Here is a 16,460-nt window from a genome sequence, read left to right on the forward strand (position 1 = left end):
GTCCTAAATATGTACTCGCTGGAGAAGAGGAGAGAGAAATACATAATAATGTATACTGTACACGGTAAGTACTGGAGGCCCTGGTCCCAAATCTGCACATTACCAGCATACTGAAGTGAGAGAGATATAAAAGAGAGTAAAACAAACTCAGTGAAGGGCAGGGGTGCCATGGACATAACAAGAGAACATTGTATCAACATCTGTCATCCTAGATTGTTCACCATCTTACCAGAAGATATCAGAAACGGTGCTGGCACAAGCGTAGAAGTTGTTAAGAGAAAACTGGACAAGTATCTCCACTAAGTGCCAAATCAGCCAGTCTGTGATGGAAATGTAGGCCAGTGGGGTGGCGGTGGCGGCCGCTGTCACTGCCTGGTTGTCCAGGCAAGCACCAGACAAGCCTGGCCCTGGGCTGGGCTCTGGGAGTATAAAAAAACTTGAAATTTGTGAAAGGTATATCAAAGGTTCTCTTGTGCTTTCATCTCCCTCTGCTTGTGGGTCCCTTGATGTGCCCTGTGTTAGCAATTAACTCCGGACATCTCTGACTTTTATTAACTGCCTCCTTTCTTTATAAGTACCTTATTTTTTCTTTCATGGGAATTATACAATGGAATTTCAGAAGAACTAGAGGTGTTTGGATAGCCTCAGCTGTTGATATCTCTATTTTCCCCTATGTGTATTTTTTCAAAGAAACCAGTCTCTCATATGGGAAAGACAGATAACAGAGGAGTTCAAAGTCTACCCCAAGGCTATCTATTGAGAAGAACTATCTAATTCTACCTAGATTAGGACCTCTTATGGATTATCCAGGTGTATGAGTCAGTGATAGAAAAGGAGAAGGCTCTCTCCCTACTCTCCACTCCCTCTTGCTACTGCCAGCATGAAAATGTGAAAAATATACCATATGATATTAGAAAATTGGCATGGAATTAACAGGAGATGAAATTTGATGGAAGTCATGGCTACAATTACCTCTCCTAACTTAATACTGTTTCTATCATAAAGCACTCGTATTACTCCACTGCCACTTGCAGAGCTCTGTACTACCACCAGTTCTGCTTAGACTATTAACACCCTCTACATCTACCACTAGTGCTATTATTGACTCATTTGCCTTGTTGTCAATCAATTATTTTGATACAGTCACTGGAGAGATATCAGGAGTCTGTTGACTTTAGATTGATAAAATTGCCCTATGTATTGAATATACATGACAGTTAGCATGTGTTTAATGTGGGTTTCATGAGTAGTAGTGAGGTAGTGAATGTTCTAGACCAGTGGTGCTAAGATTTTCTGATGTGGAAGACTGCCAAGTTGTTTTCCTGTGTTCCAGGGACCAGTATATGTTTACCAGCTTGAGGATATTAAAAAGAAATGAATTGGACAATTATATATTTTTATTAAAAATATTAAAACATGATATGTCATTTAGTTAAGAAAAATAAGTAAAAATTTTGTATTAATGTTTATTCAATAAGCATGGTAAAACTCTTAAACCTTTACTATTGCGAGAGGCGAGTCTGCCCCTTACTTACCAGGTTATCAAATAATGGCTCGATTGAGGACAGTGACATGCTCAGTGAAGGTTAGATATCTATATTGGTTCCTTACTTTGTCTTAATGACATTCATTGTTGAGAAAGCAGTCTCATAGAGATATGTTGAGGAAAATAAATGAAAGATTTCAGAGAAATTTTAGCAAGTTCAGGATATTCTTTCACTTTGATCTAAATGGAAGCAAGTGATTTTACAGTTTTGAAACTCATCTGCAGTCCTTCATCAGCAGCCAGCTCCAGTACAGTGAACCCTCAGTTAATGATATTAATCCGTTCCAGAGAGCTTGTCCTTAACCAATTTTATCATTATCCGAATTAATTTTCCCCGTAAGAAATAATGGAAATCCAATTAATCCATTCCAGACACCCAAAAGTATTAAAAAATAATCTTTTTGACATGAAATATACATTTTTCCTACACAGAAAACAATGAGACATGCAGAATAAATACATTAATAATTCATAAAATGACACTTACCTTTATTGAAGACTTAGTGATGAGACAGGAGGAGGGGAGAGGATGGAGGTGTATTATTGCTTGTGCCCTGGGAGTACCTTTTCCTTCTGAGTAATGTAGGTCCTGTTTGGCATTCTCTTCCAAAACAGGCCTGTTTCGTCACAATTGAACACTTCTTGGAGTTTTTAATTTTTCACCCTCTGTGTACCCCTTAGAGTCCTGCACATATTTTTCATCCACTTTTTTGTCAGAACTGGCAGCCTCACCATGCCTTATCACACTGTGTATGCCACTATGATTCTTAAATCTCTCAAATCAGCCTTTGCTGGCCTTAAATTCATCAATATCAGCACTAGTTGGAGGCATGTTATTATTGAGATCCGCATGCAACTGCCTTGCCTTTTCACATATAATTGACTGTGAAACACTATCTCCTGATAATTGTTTCTCATTGATCCACACCAACAACAGTCTCTCCACATCTTCGAGTATTTGCGATCTCTGTTTGGTGAGCACATTTGCACCTTTCGTAACAACAGCTTCCTTGATTGTCTTTTTGTTGGCCAAGATAGTAGCAATGGTTGATTGGGGTTTGTTATACAACCTGGCCAGCTCGGAGGCATGCACTCCACTATCATACTTTGCGATTATCTCTTTCTTCAATTCAGCAGTATTTTTCATCCTTTTTACCACAGGGTTGGCACTAGAAGCTTTCTTTGGGCCCATGGTAGCTTATTTAGCAGGTAAAAGCACTCAAAACAATGGAATACAGTGGACCCCAGTATTCGATGGCATCGGTATTCGATAAATCCGGTATTTGATGCATTTTAACACAAAAATTTCGCCTGGGTATCCGATCGAAAACCTGGTATTTGATGCGATTCATATGAGACGTGTCCACGTGTGACCTGAACTGCCCTGTGTGTGCCAGTGTTTACAAGCCAGGCAGTGTGCACGCATCTAAGGATACATTCGGTACATTCCTTATTATCACTGTTTTTGGTGCTTGTTTCTGCAAAATAAGTCACCATGGGCCCCAAGAAAGCTTCTAGTGCCAACCCTTCGAGAAAAAAGGTGCTAATGACTATTGAAATGAAGAAAGAGATAATTGCAAAGTACGAAAGTGGAGTGCGTGTGTCGGAGCTGGCCAGGTTGTATAGTAAACCCCAATCAACCACCTCTACTATAGTGACCAGGAAGACGGCAATCAAGGAAAGTCATAAAGGAACGAGAGGTACAGGCCTCTATGGACAGATATGTTGTGCGACAGAAGTCCAGTGACTCTCAAGCTGGTCCTAGTGGCATTAAAAGAAGAAGGGAAGTAACCCCAGAAAAGGACTTGCTACCTCAAGTCCTAATGGAAGGGGATTCCCCTTCTAAACAGTAACAACTTCAACACTCTCCCCTCCTCCCATCCCATCAATCATCACCAGATCTTCATTAAAGGTAAGTGTAAGTTATTCTATTGTTATTGTTATTATGTAATTATTCTATTGCATTAAACTTAATATTTCATGTGGTAAATTTTTTTTTTCATACTTTTGGGTGTCTTGCATGGATTAATTTGATTTCCATTATTTCTTATGGGGAAAATTGATTCGCTTTTTGATATTTTCAGTATTCAATGAGCTCTCAGGAATGGATTAATATCGAATACCGGGGGTCCACTGTAGTGTGAAATGTATCGCATGTACGTGTGGAATTGTCCACACTGGCTTGTAAACAATGGCACACTGTGGCCCAGTTGGCTCAGGCTGCGCGGACACGTTTTGGACGAATGTCCTTAACTGAGTTTATCATTAGCCGAGCCAATATTTTGATGCAAAAAGTATCGGTATCCGATTTTATCGCTATCCGACGGCATCGTTAACTGAGGGTCCATTGTAATTTATTCTTCATGGTGGTAGTCAAATAATCCTTGAATGCAATAAACAGATTTAAGACCCATCCAGTTCCTTTTTGTGGACATTCTTCTGCTGGAAATTAGAACTCAGAGTGCTCAGCTAAATTCATCAGGTGTTTATTAATAAAATTTTGTAGAGGTGCAACATTAAACTCTTCTTAATGGTGTATGATACTGACAGTATCTTTGTTATACCTTTGATGGGCTTTGAGAATTTTCCTACTTGCCTGGTGCTTGCCTGGCCAAGTAGGCTGTTGCTGCTTGCAGCCCACTGGCCCACATATCCATTATAGTCTGGTTGATCTAACACTTAGGAGAGATGTTTGTTCAATTTCCTCTTGAAAACTTCTGCACGTGTTCCTGCAGTGTTTTTGATATCTTTTAGTAAGACATTAGAAAGTCTGGGACAACAGATGTTGATGCAGCATTTTCTTATTGTGTCCATGACACCCCTGCTGTTCAATGGATTTATTTAATATTTCTGGCAGTATGCAGATTTGGGACTAGGCTTTCAAGTATTATCTATTTATATATTATCATGTATCTCCCTCTCCTCCACTCCATTGAACACATATTTAGGCCTTTGAAGAGTTCCCAGTAATTTAAATGTTTTATTGACTTGATACAGGCCATTAATAATTTCTGTATTTATTCTAACTCTGATATCTCTCCTACCCTGAATAGAGCCATCATCACTGAACAATTCTCTAAGCAAGAGAGCACAAGCTCTTTGAATAGTGTCCCCAGGAGATGAATAAGACACGTGTGCTACATTTAGGTACCTATACAGTGGCCCCTTAAGTTATGATGGGCTGGTGTTATGATAATTTTGAGCTACAGTTTACCCATGTAAAGGAATTTTGTTTTGGGTTGCAATTAAAAATTTGAGATACAATAGGCCTGGTCACAGACCGGGCCGCGGGGGCGTTGACCCCCAGAACTCTCTGCAGGTAAACTGCAGGTAAGTGGTACGACTGTTGTGGGGCACATACTGAGGAACAAGATTAACCTAAGTTACCCGAAATGCTCTGCATAACCAGGGGCTTTCTACATACAGTGGTATGTCAATGATGTCAACTAGGTCTGTAATAACTGTATCATGTACTTGTAGAAATAAAGATTTATTATTATTATTATGGTGCCCGGCAACACAGCCGGGTGCATACCCTCACATCTTCCTTGTCAGAATTCACAGGTTCAAACCTAAAGCAATAATACATACACTTTTCTTATTATTATTATTACTGTATTATTATTATCATTTAGGTTGGGACTTATGGGTGGGCCAGCCAGCGATGTGGTAATTTGCCCCTTGGAGAATGTTTGAGCCAGTAGGAGTGGGGGACCCTGAGGGTGGCTTAGCAGCCAGCCAACAATGGGGTTGAATGTCTCTATAGTAGAATCTCAGTCCATAGCAGAGCTTGTACTACAGTTTATTTCTTTACTCTTCAGTTTGAAGCTATCATAACTGTGCTTCACAATAACTCTGGCCTGGTTACCCTTCATAACTGCATTTGTCTTAAAATTACACCATCTTTTGCATTACCAAGTCATCATCATCCCTAAAGTGTACAGTAAAAAAAGGATATTTCTCTGAAGATCAAGCAATAAATTAGTGCACTGGTGTGTGAGTATGGCTTTTCACAATCAGCCATCTCTGTTATTATCAAGCAAATAGAAATAATAAAGAGTATTAACCCTTTCAGGGTTGGTGCCGTACTAGTACGGCTTGCATGCCAGGGTTGGTGCCGTATTAGTATGCATAAATTCTAGTGCCTTCATATCTAGCGAGAGAAAGCTAGTAGGCCTACATATGAAAGACTGGGTCTATGTGGTCAATGTGTGCAGCATAAAAAAAATCCTGCGGCACACAGTGCATAATGAGAAAAAAAACTCCAACTGTGTTTTTGGTTTAAAACAGCGACTTTGCAGTGTATTTTCGTATGCTATTTATGGTTGTATTCTAGTTTTCCTGGTCTCATTTTATATAATGGAAGACATATTACGGAAATTGAGATGATTTTTATTGGTTTCACAATGAAAAGTACCTTGAAATTGAGCTCAAACTAGCAGAAATGTTCGATTTTTGCCAAAGTTCAGAAGTAAATAAATCAAGCCATGCGTCCAATACACGTCGACTGGTGAGTCTAATATTCTTTCACAAGTGTGCTGATATTATTTATACCATTTCTACACTAATGCAGCAGTCTGCATAACAGTAATCTTCTATTTTTTTGTGAGAATAAAAATTCAAAGTGGAAAGCAAAAGAAATGTAACAGAGGCTGTGGGATGTGACTAATGAACAGAGGAAATGTTATTTTTGTGCCAGGAAGGTCTGTCTTGTTTATTCTAGACCCTATTTGGAAATTGGCATCTTTTGAAATTTGTGTGAAATTGGCAAAATTGCCAATTTTGGACCACCTTATTGGATAGCTGAAATCAGTAAATGGGTGGTTTCTTGTACTCATTCAATAGAAAAAAAATGGAGTTATAGTGAAATAGTTATGATTTTTGTCAACTGGTACATTGGAATTGGCCGAAAATAGTGCTCAAAGTGGGTGAAGTCGCCAATGCATAAACATCATTGAGACCGCTAACTTCGCAAGAGCAGAATTCCATAAGCTTTCCATCAAATTTCATACTTTTGGTGTCATTATGATCGGGAAAAGATTCTCTATCATTTCATAAGAAAAAATAATTACCTTTTTCTTTCGAAAAATTTCCGACCCTGAGAACAAGTTTAGGAGAGGGCCTGCCGACCCTGAAAGGGTTAAAGTTGTTGATGAATCTAAGCTAGTGAAAAAAAAGGCAGAGAAATTATAGCGATGGAAAGAATGTTGTTTTTTGTGGATAAGAGAGAGGCAGATGAAGAGAGATAAAGTGACTGCAAGTAATATCTGTGAACCTGTAAGTCCAATGTACAGTACAAGTTGTACTTCTGGGGTCTTGGAACTAATTTATTTATTTATTTATTTATTTATTTTTTATTTGGACATTACACATAGTTGTACAAAGAAATATAGTGATTGGGTGTACATGCCAAAAGTCCCCTTGTATGCAGAGCATTATGGGCAGGCTTAAAATTAACTTAAGATTAACTAAGCAATGATATATTCAGTGGTAAAAATTACAGTAAACAAATTACAACATGAAGTACAAATGAGTATTTCAAATAAGAAGCATTAAAGCTGTACAAATTTGTAGCATAACAATGTATCATATAATCGAATCAGATTGAGTAAAATCAATGATTTGTAGTGCAGAAACAGATCACATGGTCATTAGATGAATTGCTGTGCATTCAAGAGAACGGAGTATTCTATTAAGTAATGTAATTAAAAAAAAACATAGTTTGATATGGTCACAGGTCATACATTTATGAGATTCAGTTATTCAGTATTTATTTAGTTGTGGTTGAGTAAGTGGTTTTTAAGAAGAGTCTTGAATTGATAAACAGACAGTATTTCTTTTATATTCACAGGTAATGAATTCCCCATTTTTGGGCCTTTTATGTGAATTGAGTTTTTACATAGTGTGAGATGGACACATGTTTGGGATTTGAGTTATGTTAGTTTTGAGATATGATACGTCATCTGGAATGAATTAATATCATAACTCAAGGGACCACTGTATAACCAAGAATGGTTGATCATGATTTAGGCTGTCCCAATAATTGAAGCAGACCTAGTAAAAATCCATAAAACAAACCAGAGTTACTAGGGGGTCTCTACTCTTCCTTGTGCAAATTGTCAAAAATCTAACATTTCCACCACTTTGAGACTTATCTCAAGGTACTTCCTGTCTGAAATCCACCAGAATCATCTCCATTTCACTTATATGTCTTCCATTCTATCAATTTATACCAAGAAATGGAAAATAAATCTACAAAACCCACCCTAGAAAACACCTCAAAGTTGCAGTTTTAAACCAAACACATTATAATGTCTTTATTTCTGCAAGTACATGTACAAGGTATACAGGCCTAGCTGACATCGATGACATACTGATACATAGAAAGCTGCCTGTTATGCAGAGCATTTCAGGCAAATTAGGTCAATTTTGTCCCAGGATGCGACCCACACCGGTTGACTAACTCCCGGGTACCCACTTTACTGATGGGTGAACATAGACAACCAGTGTGAGGAAACACACCCAATGTTTCTACCCTTGTTGGGAATCGAACCTGGACCCCTTACCATGTGAAGTGAGAGCTTTTGCCACCAGGCCACAGGCCACTGTAGGTTAGAGGTTTGTTTTTTCCCATCATGCATTGAATGGTTCAGGATTTTTTCTGTGCTGTGTGCACTCACTGCACAGACCTATTGTCTCATGTCTAGGCCAGAATTTACCACTCTCAGTATACATATGAAAGCTGTGCTTAAAACAGATTTATGGGAGTGACACAGGTGTTAATGACAGATTTACGTGGAAAACAGTGAAAGGGCTAATATCTAATCAGTAGGTAAAATCTCTTTGCAGTTATATCACAGTAGTATAGTTCTGTTGCACGAATTATCATTAACTCTTCAAACTTTTGTGGATTGTTAACAATTGTTTTATGATTATACAAGTCATTATTAATAAAGGCTTTGAAGGGACTTGAACTAAAACTTGCCTAAGCCATGTTGGTGAGATTCATCTGTAAAAACTTTCATTGTGCTCACACTGGGACCAACGCTTCTTAGGTTATAGAAATATACCTAGTTTGATGAATATTATAAGGCAGTCACAGTACACTTGTTAGCACACAGACCTGAGTTTTTGGAATAGCTTGTCATGGGGTAAAATACATACTATCCATTCTGTGCATCATGTCATTAATTTGTTTCATATCTCCCTAGAAAACTGACGATGGAGATTCAGGAAATGAAGAACCACGTGAACCTGGAGATTATTACCAAACACAGGAGCAAATGCAGCAACTACCACACCAACAGCAACAGCAGCAGCAGCAGCAGCAGCAGCAGGAACATTATCAGCTACATCAATTAGAACAACAATTACAACAGCAAACACAGCATCAGCAACAGCAAGAGGGAACCAGCAGCAGTTTGAATGTGCTAGTTAACGACGAAACTGAAAATGATGACTATGATTTTGTTGATGATGGTGCTGTTGATAGCATAGAGGTTGTTAGCAGTGAATCAAGCTTAGTCTCTGCTTCAGACTTACCTGGAGCAGGACCATCTACAGTATTACCCAGAGCAGTAGGTGGACAAGCATCAACAAACATTCCTGTATGCTCTGGGATGGTCAGTGCTGTTGGTGTCTTGGGAAGTATTGGTGGTGGACCTGCACCTGGTTCCTCAGGTAATAGTTTGTTAATAATGGGAGCTTCAGGAGGAAGCTTACCAGGACGGAATGGTGCAGGTCTAGGAGGTGGAGGTGGAGGTGGCAGTGGCAGTGGCAGTAGTAGTGGTGTGGGAGGAGGCAGCCTTCGAATGGGAGAGACAAGACGACTCCTTGTTAGGAAAGCTGAAGGAAGAATGGCTGTAGTACGGGAAACTCTTCAAGAGCAGATAATCCAGCTGACTTGTCCTCGTCCAAGTGAAAGCCTTGACCCAACTCTCATACATCGTATGCCTCCAGAAGGTCAGTTATAACATCTGTGAAATAAACTTTTGCTGCACAAGCCAGAACAAAAATTAAAATTTAGGTTTTTAATAAAACTTACATTGCATATAATTACTTGTGTTTTTAGAGAGCAAATGAGCAATGTTTTGACTTAGTTTCATTTTTGTTTCTAATTACAGTAGCTACTAAATAAATATAATTAGTTTCTAAATTTACAAAGAGTAAATTTATCTCCTTAGTGTATTATGTACAAACTCTGAAGAATTGTTACTGAAGTTTTCAATGAAGTTTTAGCTGCATGAAGTGATGACTTATGGATAGTCTCTCCTTCTCAACTGAAAGGGTACCTTGTAGTTCTTCTTGAAGTTTTTTTTTTTTTTTTTATTATCACACCGGCCGATTCCCACCAAGGCAGGGTGGCCCGAAAAAGAAAAACTTTCACCATCATTCACTCCATCACTGTCTTGCCAGAAGGGTGCTTTACACTACAGTTTTTAAACTGCAACATTAACACCCCTCCTTCAGAGTGCAGGCACTGTACTTCCCATCTCCAGGACTCAAGTCCGGCCTGCCGGTTTCCCTGAATCCCTTCATAAATGTTACTTTGCTCACACTCCAACAGCACGTCAAGTATTAAAAACCATTTGTCTCCATTCACTCCTATCAAACACGCTCACGCATGCCTGCTGGAAGTCCAAGCCCCTCACACACAAAACCTCCTTTACCCCCTCCCTCCAACCCTTCCTAGGCCGACCCCTACCCCGCCTTCCTTCCACTACAGACTGATACACTCTTGAAGTCATTCTGTTTCGCTCCATTCTCTCTACATGTCCGAACCACCTCAACAACCCTTCCTCAGCCCTCTGGACAACAGTTTTGGTAATCCCGCACCTCCTCCTAACTTCCAAACTACGAATTCTCTGCATTATATTCACACCACACATTGCCCTCAGACATGACATCTCCACTGCCTCCAGCCTTCTCCTCGCTGCAACATTCATCACCCACGCTTCACACCCATATAAGAGCGTTGGTAAAACTATACTCTCATACATTCCCCTCTTTGCCTCCAAGGACAAAGTTCTTTGTCTCCACAGACTCCTAAGTGCACCACTCACTCTTTTTCCCTCATCAATTCTATGATTCACCTCATCTTTCATAGACCCATCCGCTGACACGTCCACTCCCAAATATCTGAATACGTTCACCTCCTCCATACTCTCTCCCTCCAATCTGATATTCAATCTTTCATCACCTAATCTTTTTGTTATCCTCATAACCTTACTCTTTCCTGTATTCACCTTTAATTTTCTTCTTTTGCACACCCTACCAAATTCATCCACCAATCTCTGCAACTTCTCTTCAGAATCTCCCAAGAGCACAGTGTCATCAGCAAAGAGCAGCTGTGACAACTCCCACTTTGTGTGTGATTCTTTATCTTTTAACTCCACGCCTCTTGCCAAAACCCTCGCATTTACTTCTCTTACAACCCCATCTATAAATATATTAAACAACCACGGTGACATCACACATCCTTGTCTAAGGCCTACTTTTACTGGGAAAAAATTTCCCTCTTTCCTACATACTCTAACTTGAGCCTCACTATCCTCGTAAAAACTCTTCACTGCTTTCAGTAACCTACCTCCTACACCATACACTTGCAACATCTGCCACATTGCCCCCCTATCCACCCTGTCATACGCCTTTTCCAAATCCATAAATGCCACAAAGACCTCTTTAGCCTTATCTAAATACTGTTCACTTATATGTTTCACTGTAAACACCTGGTCCACACACCCCCTACCCCTCCTAAAGCCTCCTTGTTCATCTGCTATCCTATTCTCCATCTTACTCTTAATTCTTTCAATTATAACTCTACCATACACTTTACCAGGTACACTCAACAGACTTATCCCCCTATAATTTTTGCACTCTCTTTTATCCCCTTTGCCTTTATACAAAGGAACTATGCATGCTCTCTGCCAATCCCTAGGTACCTTACCCTCTTCCATACATTTATTAAATAATTGCACCAACCACTCCAAAACTATATCCCCACCTGCTTTTAACATTTCTATCTTTATCCCATCAATCCCGGCTGCCTTACCCCCTTTCATTTTACCTACTGCCTCACGAACTTCCCCCACACTCACAACTGGCTCTTCCTCACTCCTACAAGATGTTATTCCTCCTTGCCCTATACACGAAATCACAGCTTCCCTATCTTCATCAACATTTAACAATTCCTCAAAATATTCCTTCCATCTTCCCAATACCTCTAACTCTCCATTTAATAACTCTCCTCTCCTATTTTTAACTGACAAATCCATTTGTTCTCTAGGCTTTCTTAACTTGTTAATCTCACTCCAAAACTTTTTCTTATTTTCAACAAAATTTGTTGATAACATCTCACCCACTCTCTCATTTGCTCTCTTTTTACATTGCTTCACCACTCTCTTAACTTCTCTCTTTTTCTCCATATACTCTTCCCTCCTTGCATCACTTCTACTTTGTAAAAACTTCTCATATGCTAACTTTTTCTCCCTTACTACTCTCTTTACATCATCATTCCACCAATCGCTCCTCTTCCCTCCTGCACCCACTTTCCTGTAACCACAAACTTCTGCTGAACACTCTAACACTACATTTTTAAACCTACCCCATACCTCTTCGACCCCATTGCCTATGCTCTCATTAGCCCATCTATCCTCCAATAGCTGTTTATATCTTACCCTAACTGCCTCCTCTTTTAGTTTATAAACCTTCACCTCTCTCTTCCCTGATGCTTCTATTCTCCTTGTATCCCATCTACCTTTTACTCTCAGTGTAGCTACAACTAGAAAGTGATCTGATATATCTGTGGCCCCTCTATAAACATGTACATCCTGAAGTCTACTCAACAGTCTTTTATCTACCAATACATAATCCAACAAACTACTGTCATTTCGCCCTACATCATATCGTGTATACTTATTTATCCTCTTTTTCTTAAAATATGTATTACCTATAACTAAACCCCTTTCTATACAAAGTTCAATCAAAGGGCTCCCATTATCATTTACACCTGGCACCCCAAACTTACCTACCACACCCTCTCTAAAAGTTTCTCCTACTTTAGCATTCAAGTCCCCTACCACAATTACTCTCTCACTTGGTTCAAAGGCTCCTATACATTCACTTAACATCTCCCAAAATCTCTCTCTCTCCTCTGCATTCCTCTCTTCTCCAGGTGCATACACGCTTATTATGACCCACTTCTCGCATCCAACCTTTACTTTAATCCACATAATTCTTGAATTTACACATTCATATTCTCTTTTCTCCTTCCATAACTGATCATTTAACATTACTGCTACCCCTTCCTTTGCTCTAACTCTCTCAGATACTCCAGATTTAATCCCATTTATTTCCCCCCACTGAAACTCTCCTACCCCCTTCAGCTTTGTTTCGCTTAGGGCCAGGACATCCAACTTCTTTTCATTCATAACATCAGCAATCATCTGTTTCTTGTCATCCGCACTACATCCACGCACATTTAAGCAACCCAGTTTTATAAAGTTTTTCTTCTTCTCTTTTTTAGTAATTGTATACAGGAGAAGGGGTTACTAGCCCATTGCTCCCGGCATTTTAGTCGCCTCATACGACACGCATGGCTTACGGAGGAAAGATTCTTTTCCACTTCCCCATGGACAATAGAAGAAATAAAAAAGAACAAGAGCTATTTAGAAAAAGGAGAAAAACCTAGATGTATGTATATATATATATGCATGTGCGTGTCTGTGAAGTGTGACCAAAGTGTAAGTAGGAGTAGCAAGATATCCCTGTTATCTTAGCGTGTTTATGAGACAGAAAAAGAAACCAGCAATCCAATCTTGAAGTATTTTGACAAATTATAACCCTTCCAGGCATTGTAGGCAGCAGTGGCATAATATTAGATATACAGTAAATCCTTTCGTAAAGCAACACTACATAAAGCTCTTGAGAAAGCCGTGATAGTGTGCTTCATATGCATGGAACATCAAGGTATGCACAAAATTGTTGTAGTTTGTTCTGTGTTAGGACAGGTTACTCCCTCTCATCCTTGCAGCCTGCAGTTGCTCTCTGGAAGTGTCAGGACCCTCAAGAGAGAAATGTCTTGATGCTAGTGATGGGCTCTTGATCCAAGAGCCTGATTGAACCTGATTTCCTCCTATTTCCATGCATTGTATGACTCCTATGGTTTTCAAGCTTCATCCTTGATTGTAAAAAATAATGATATGTAGATGCAGTATGTGTTCTGTGTAATAAAATATTTTTTTTTTTTTTTTATCACACTGGCCGATTCCCACCAAGGCAGGGTGGCCCGAAAAAGAAAAACTTTCACCATCATTCACTCCATCACTGTCTTGCCAGAAGGGTGCTTTACACTACAGTTTTTAAACTGCAACATTAACACCCCTCCTTCAGAGTGCAGGCACTGTACTTCCCATCTCCAGGACTCAAGTCCGGCCTGCCAGTTTCCCTGAACCCCTTCATAAATGTTACTTTGCTCACACTCCAACAGCACGTCAAGTATTAAAAACCATTTGTCTCCATTCACTCCTATCAAACACGCTCACGCATGCCTGCTGGAAGTCCAAGCCCCTCGCACACAAAACCTCCTTTACCCCCTCCCTCCAACCTCTCCTAGGCTGACCCCTACCCCGCCTTCCTTCCACTACAGACTGATACACTCTTGAAGTTATTCTGTTTCACTCCATTCTCTCCACATGTCCGAACCACCTCAACAACCCTTCCTCAGCCCTCTGGACAACAGTTTTGGTAATCCCGCACCTCCTCCTAACTTCCAAACTACGAATTCTCTGCATTATATTCACACCACACATTGCTCTCAGACATGACATCTCCACTGCCTCCAGCCTTCTCCTCGCTGCAACATTCATCACCCATGCTTCACACCCATATAAGAGCGTTGGTAAAACTGTACTCTCATACATTCCCCTCTTTGCCTCCAAGGACAAAGTTCTTTGTCTCCAGAGACTCCTAAGTGCACCACTCACCCTTTTCCCCTCATCAATTCTATGATTCACCTCATCTTTCATAGACCCATCCGCTGACACGTCCACTCCCAAATATCTGAATACATTCACCTCCTCCATACTCTCTCCCTCCAATCTGATATCCAATCTTTCATCACCTAATCTTTTTGTTATCCTCATAACCTTACTCTTTCCTGTATTCACTTTCAATTTTCTTCTTTTGCACACCCTACCAAATTCATCCACCAATCTCTGCAACTTCTCTTCAGAATCTCCCAAGAGCACAGTGTCATCAGCAAAGAGCAACTGTGACAACTCCCACTTTATGTGTGATTCTTTATCTTTTAACTCCACGCCTCTTGCCAAGACCCTCGCATTTACTTCTCTTACAACCCCATCTATAAATATATTAAACAACCACGGTGACATCACACATCCTTGTCTAAGGCCTACTTTTACTGGGAAATAATTTCCCTCTTTCCTACATACTCTAACTTGAGCCTCACTATCCTCGTAAAAACTCTTCACTGCTTTCAGTAACCTACCTCCTACACCATACACCTGCAACATCTGCCACATTGCCCCCCTATCCACCCTGTCATACGCCTTTTCCAAATCCATAAATGCCACAAAGACCTCTTTAGCCTTATCTAAATACTGTTCACTTATATGTTTCACTGTAAACACCTGGTCCACACACCCCCTACCTTTCCTAAAGCCTCCTTGTTCATCTGCTATCCTATTCTCTGTCTTACTCTTAATTCTTTCAATAATAACTCTACCATACACTTTGCCAGGTATACTCAACAGACTTATCCCCCTATAATTTTTGCACTCTCTTTTATCCCCTTTGCCTTTATACAAAGGAACTATGCATGCTCTCTGCCAATCCCTAGGTACCTTACCCTCTTCCATACATTTATTAAATAATTGCACCAACCACTCCAAAACTATATCCCCACCTGCTTTTAACATTTCTATCTTTATCCCATCAATCCCGGCTGCCTTACCCCCTTTCATTTTACCTACTGCCTCACGAACTTCCCCCACACTCACAACTGGCTCTTCCTCACTCCTACAAGATGTTATTCCTCCTTGTCCTATACATGAAATCACAGCTTCCCTATCTTCATCAACATTTAACAATTCCTCAAAATATTCCCTCCATCTTCCCAATACCTCTAACTCTCCATTTAATAACTCTCCTCTCCTATTTTTAACTGACAAATCCATTTGTTCTCTAGGCTTTCTTAACTTGTTAATCTCACTCCAAAACTTTTTCTTATTTTCAACAAAATTTGTTGATAACATCTCACCCACTCTCTCATTTGCTCTCTTTTTACATTGCTTCACCACTCTCTTAACCTCTCTCTTTTTCTCCATATACTCTTCCCTCCTTGCATCACTTCTACTTTGTAAAAACTTCTCATATGCTAACTTTTTCTCCCTTACTACTCTCTTTACATCATCATTCCACCAATCGCTCCTCTTCCCTCCCGCACCCACTTTCCTGTAACCACAAACTTCTGCTGAACACTCTAACACTACATTTTTAAACCTACCCCATACCTCTTCGACCCCATTGCCTATGCTCTCATTAGCCCATCTATCCTCCAATAGCTGTTTATATCTTACCCTAACTGCCTCCTCTTTTAGTTTATAAACCTTCACCTCTCTCTTCCCTGATGCTTCTATTCTCCTTGTATCCCATCTACCTTTTACTCTCAGTGTAGCTACAACTAGAAAGTGATCTGATATACCTGTGGCCTCTCTATAAACATGTACATCCTGAAGTCTACTCAACAGTCTTTTATCTACCAATACATAATCCAACAAACTACTGTCATTTCGCCCTACATCATATCTTGTATACTTATTTATCCTCTTTTTCTTAAAATATGTATTACCTATAACTAAACCCCTTTCTATACAAAATTCAATCAAAGGGCTCC

At 39.8% G+C, this 16,460-nt stretch overlaps 1 protein-coding gene across 1 annotated transcript in view; it reads left to right on the forward strand.

Annotated features, from left to right (window-relative positions):
- The window catches only part of morgue (modifier of rpr and grim, ubiquitously expressed), a 152,447-nt gene that overhangs the window by 35,006 nt on the left and 100,981 nt on the right, over window positions 1-16,460 (forward strand). Inside the window, exon 3 of the mRNA XM_070088886.1 lies at window positions 8,758-9,508. Within this exon, the coding sequence (XP_069944987.1) occupies window positions 8,758-9,508 (751 nt within the window). The remainder of the gene's footprint in view (window positions 1-8,757; window positions 9,509-16,460) is intronic.

Source organism: Cherax quadricarinatus, chromosome 26, assembly GCF_038502225.1.
Source record: "Cherax quadricarinatus isolate ZL_2023a chromosome 26, ASM3850222v1, whole genome shotgun sequence".
In the NCBI taxonomy this organism is placed as follows: Eukaryota; Metazoa; Arthropoda; class Malacostraca; order Decapoda; family Parastacidae; genus Cherax; species Cherax quadricarinatus.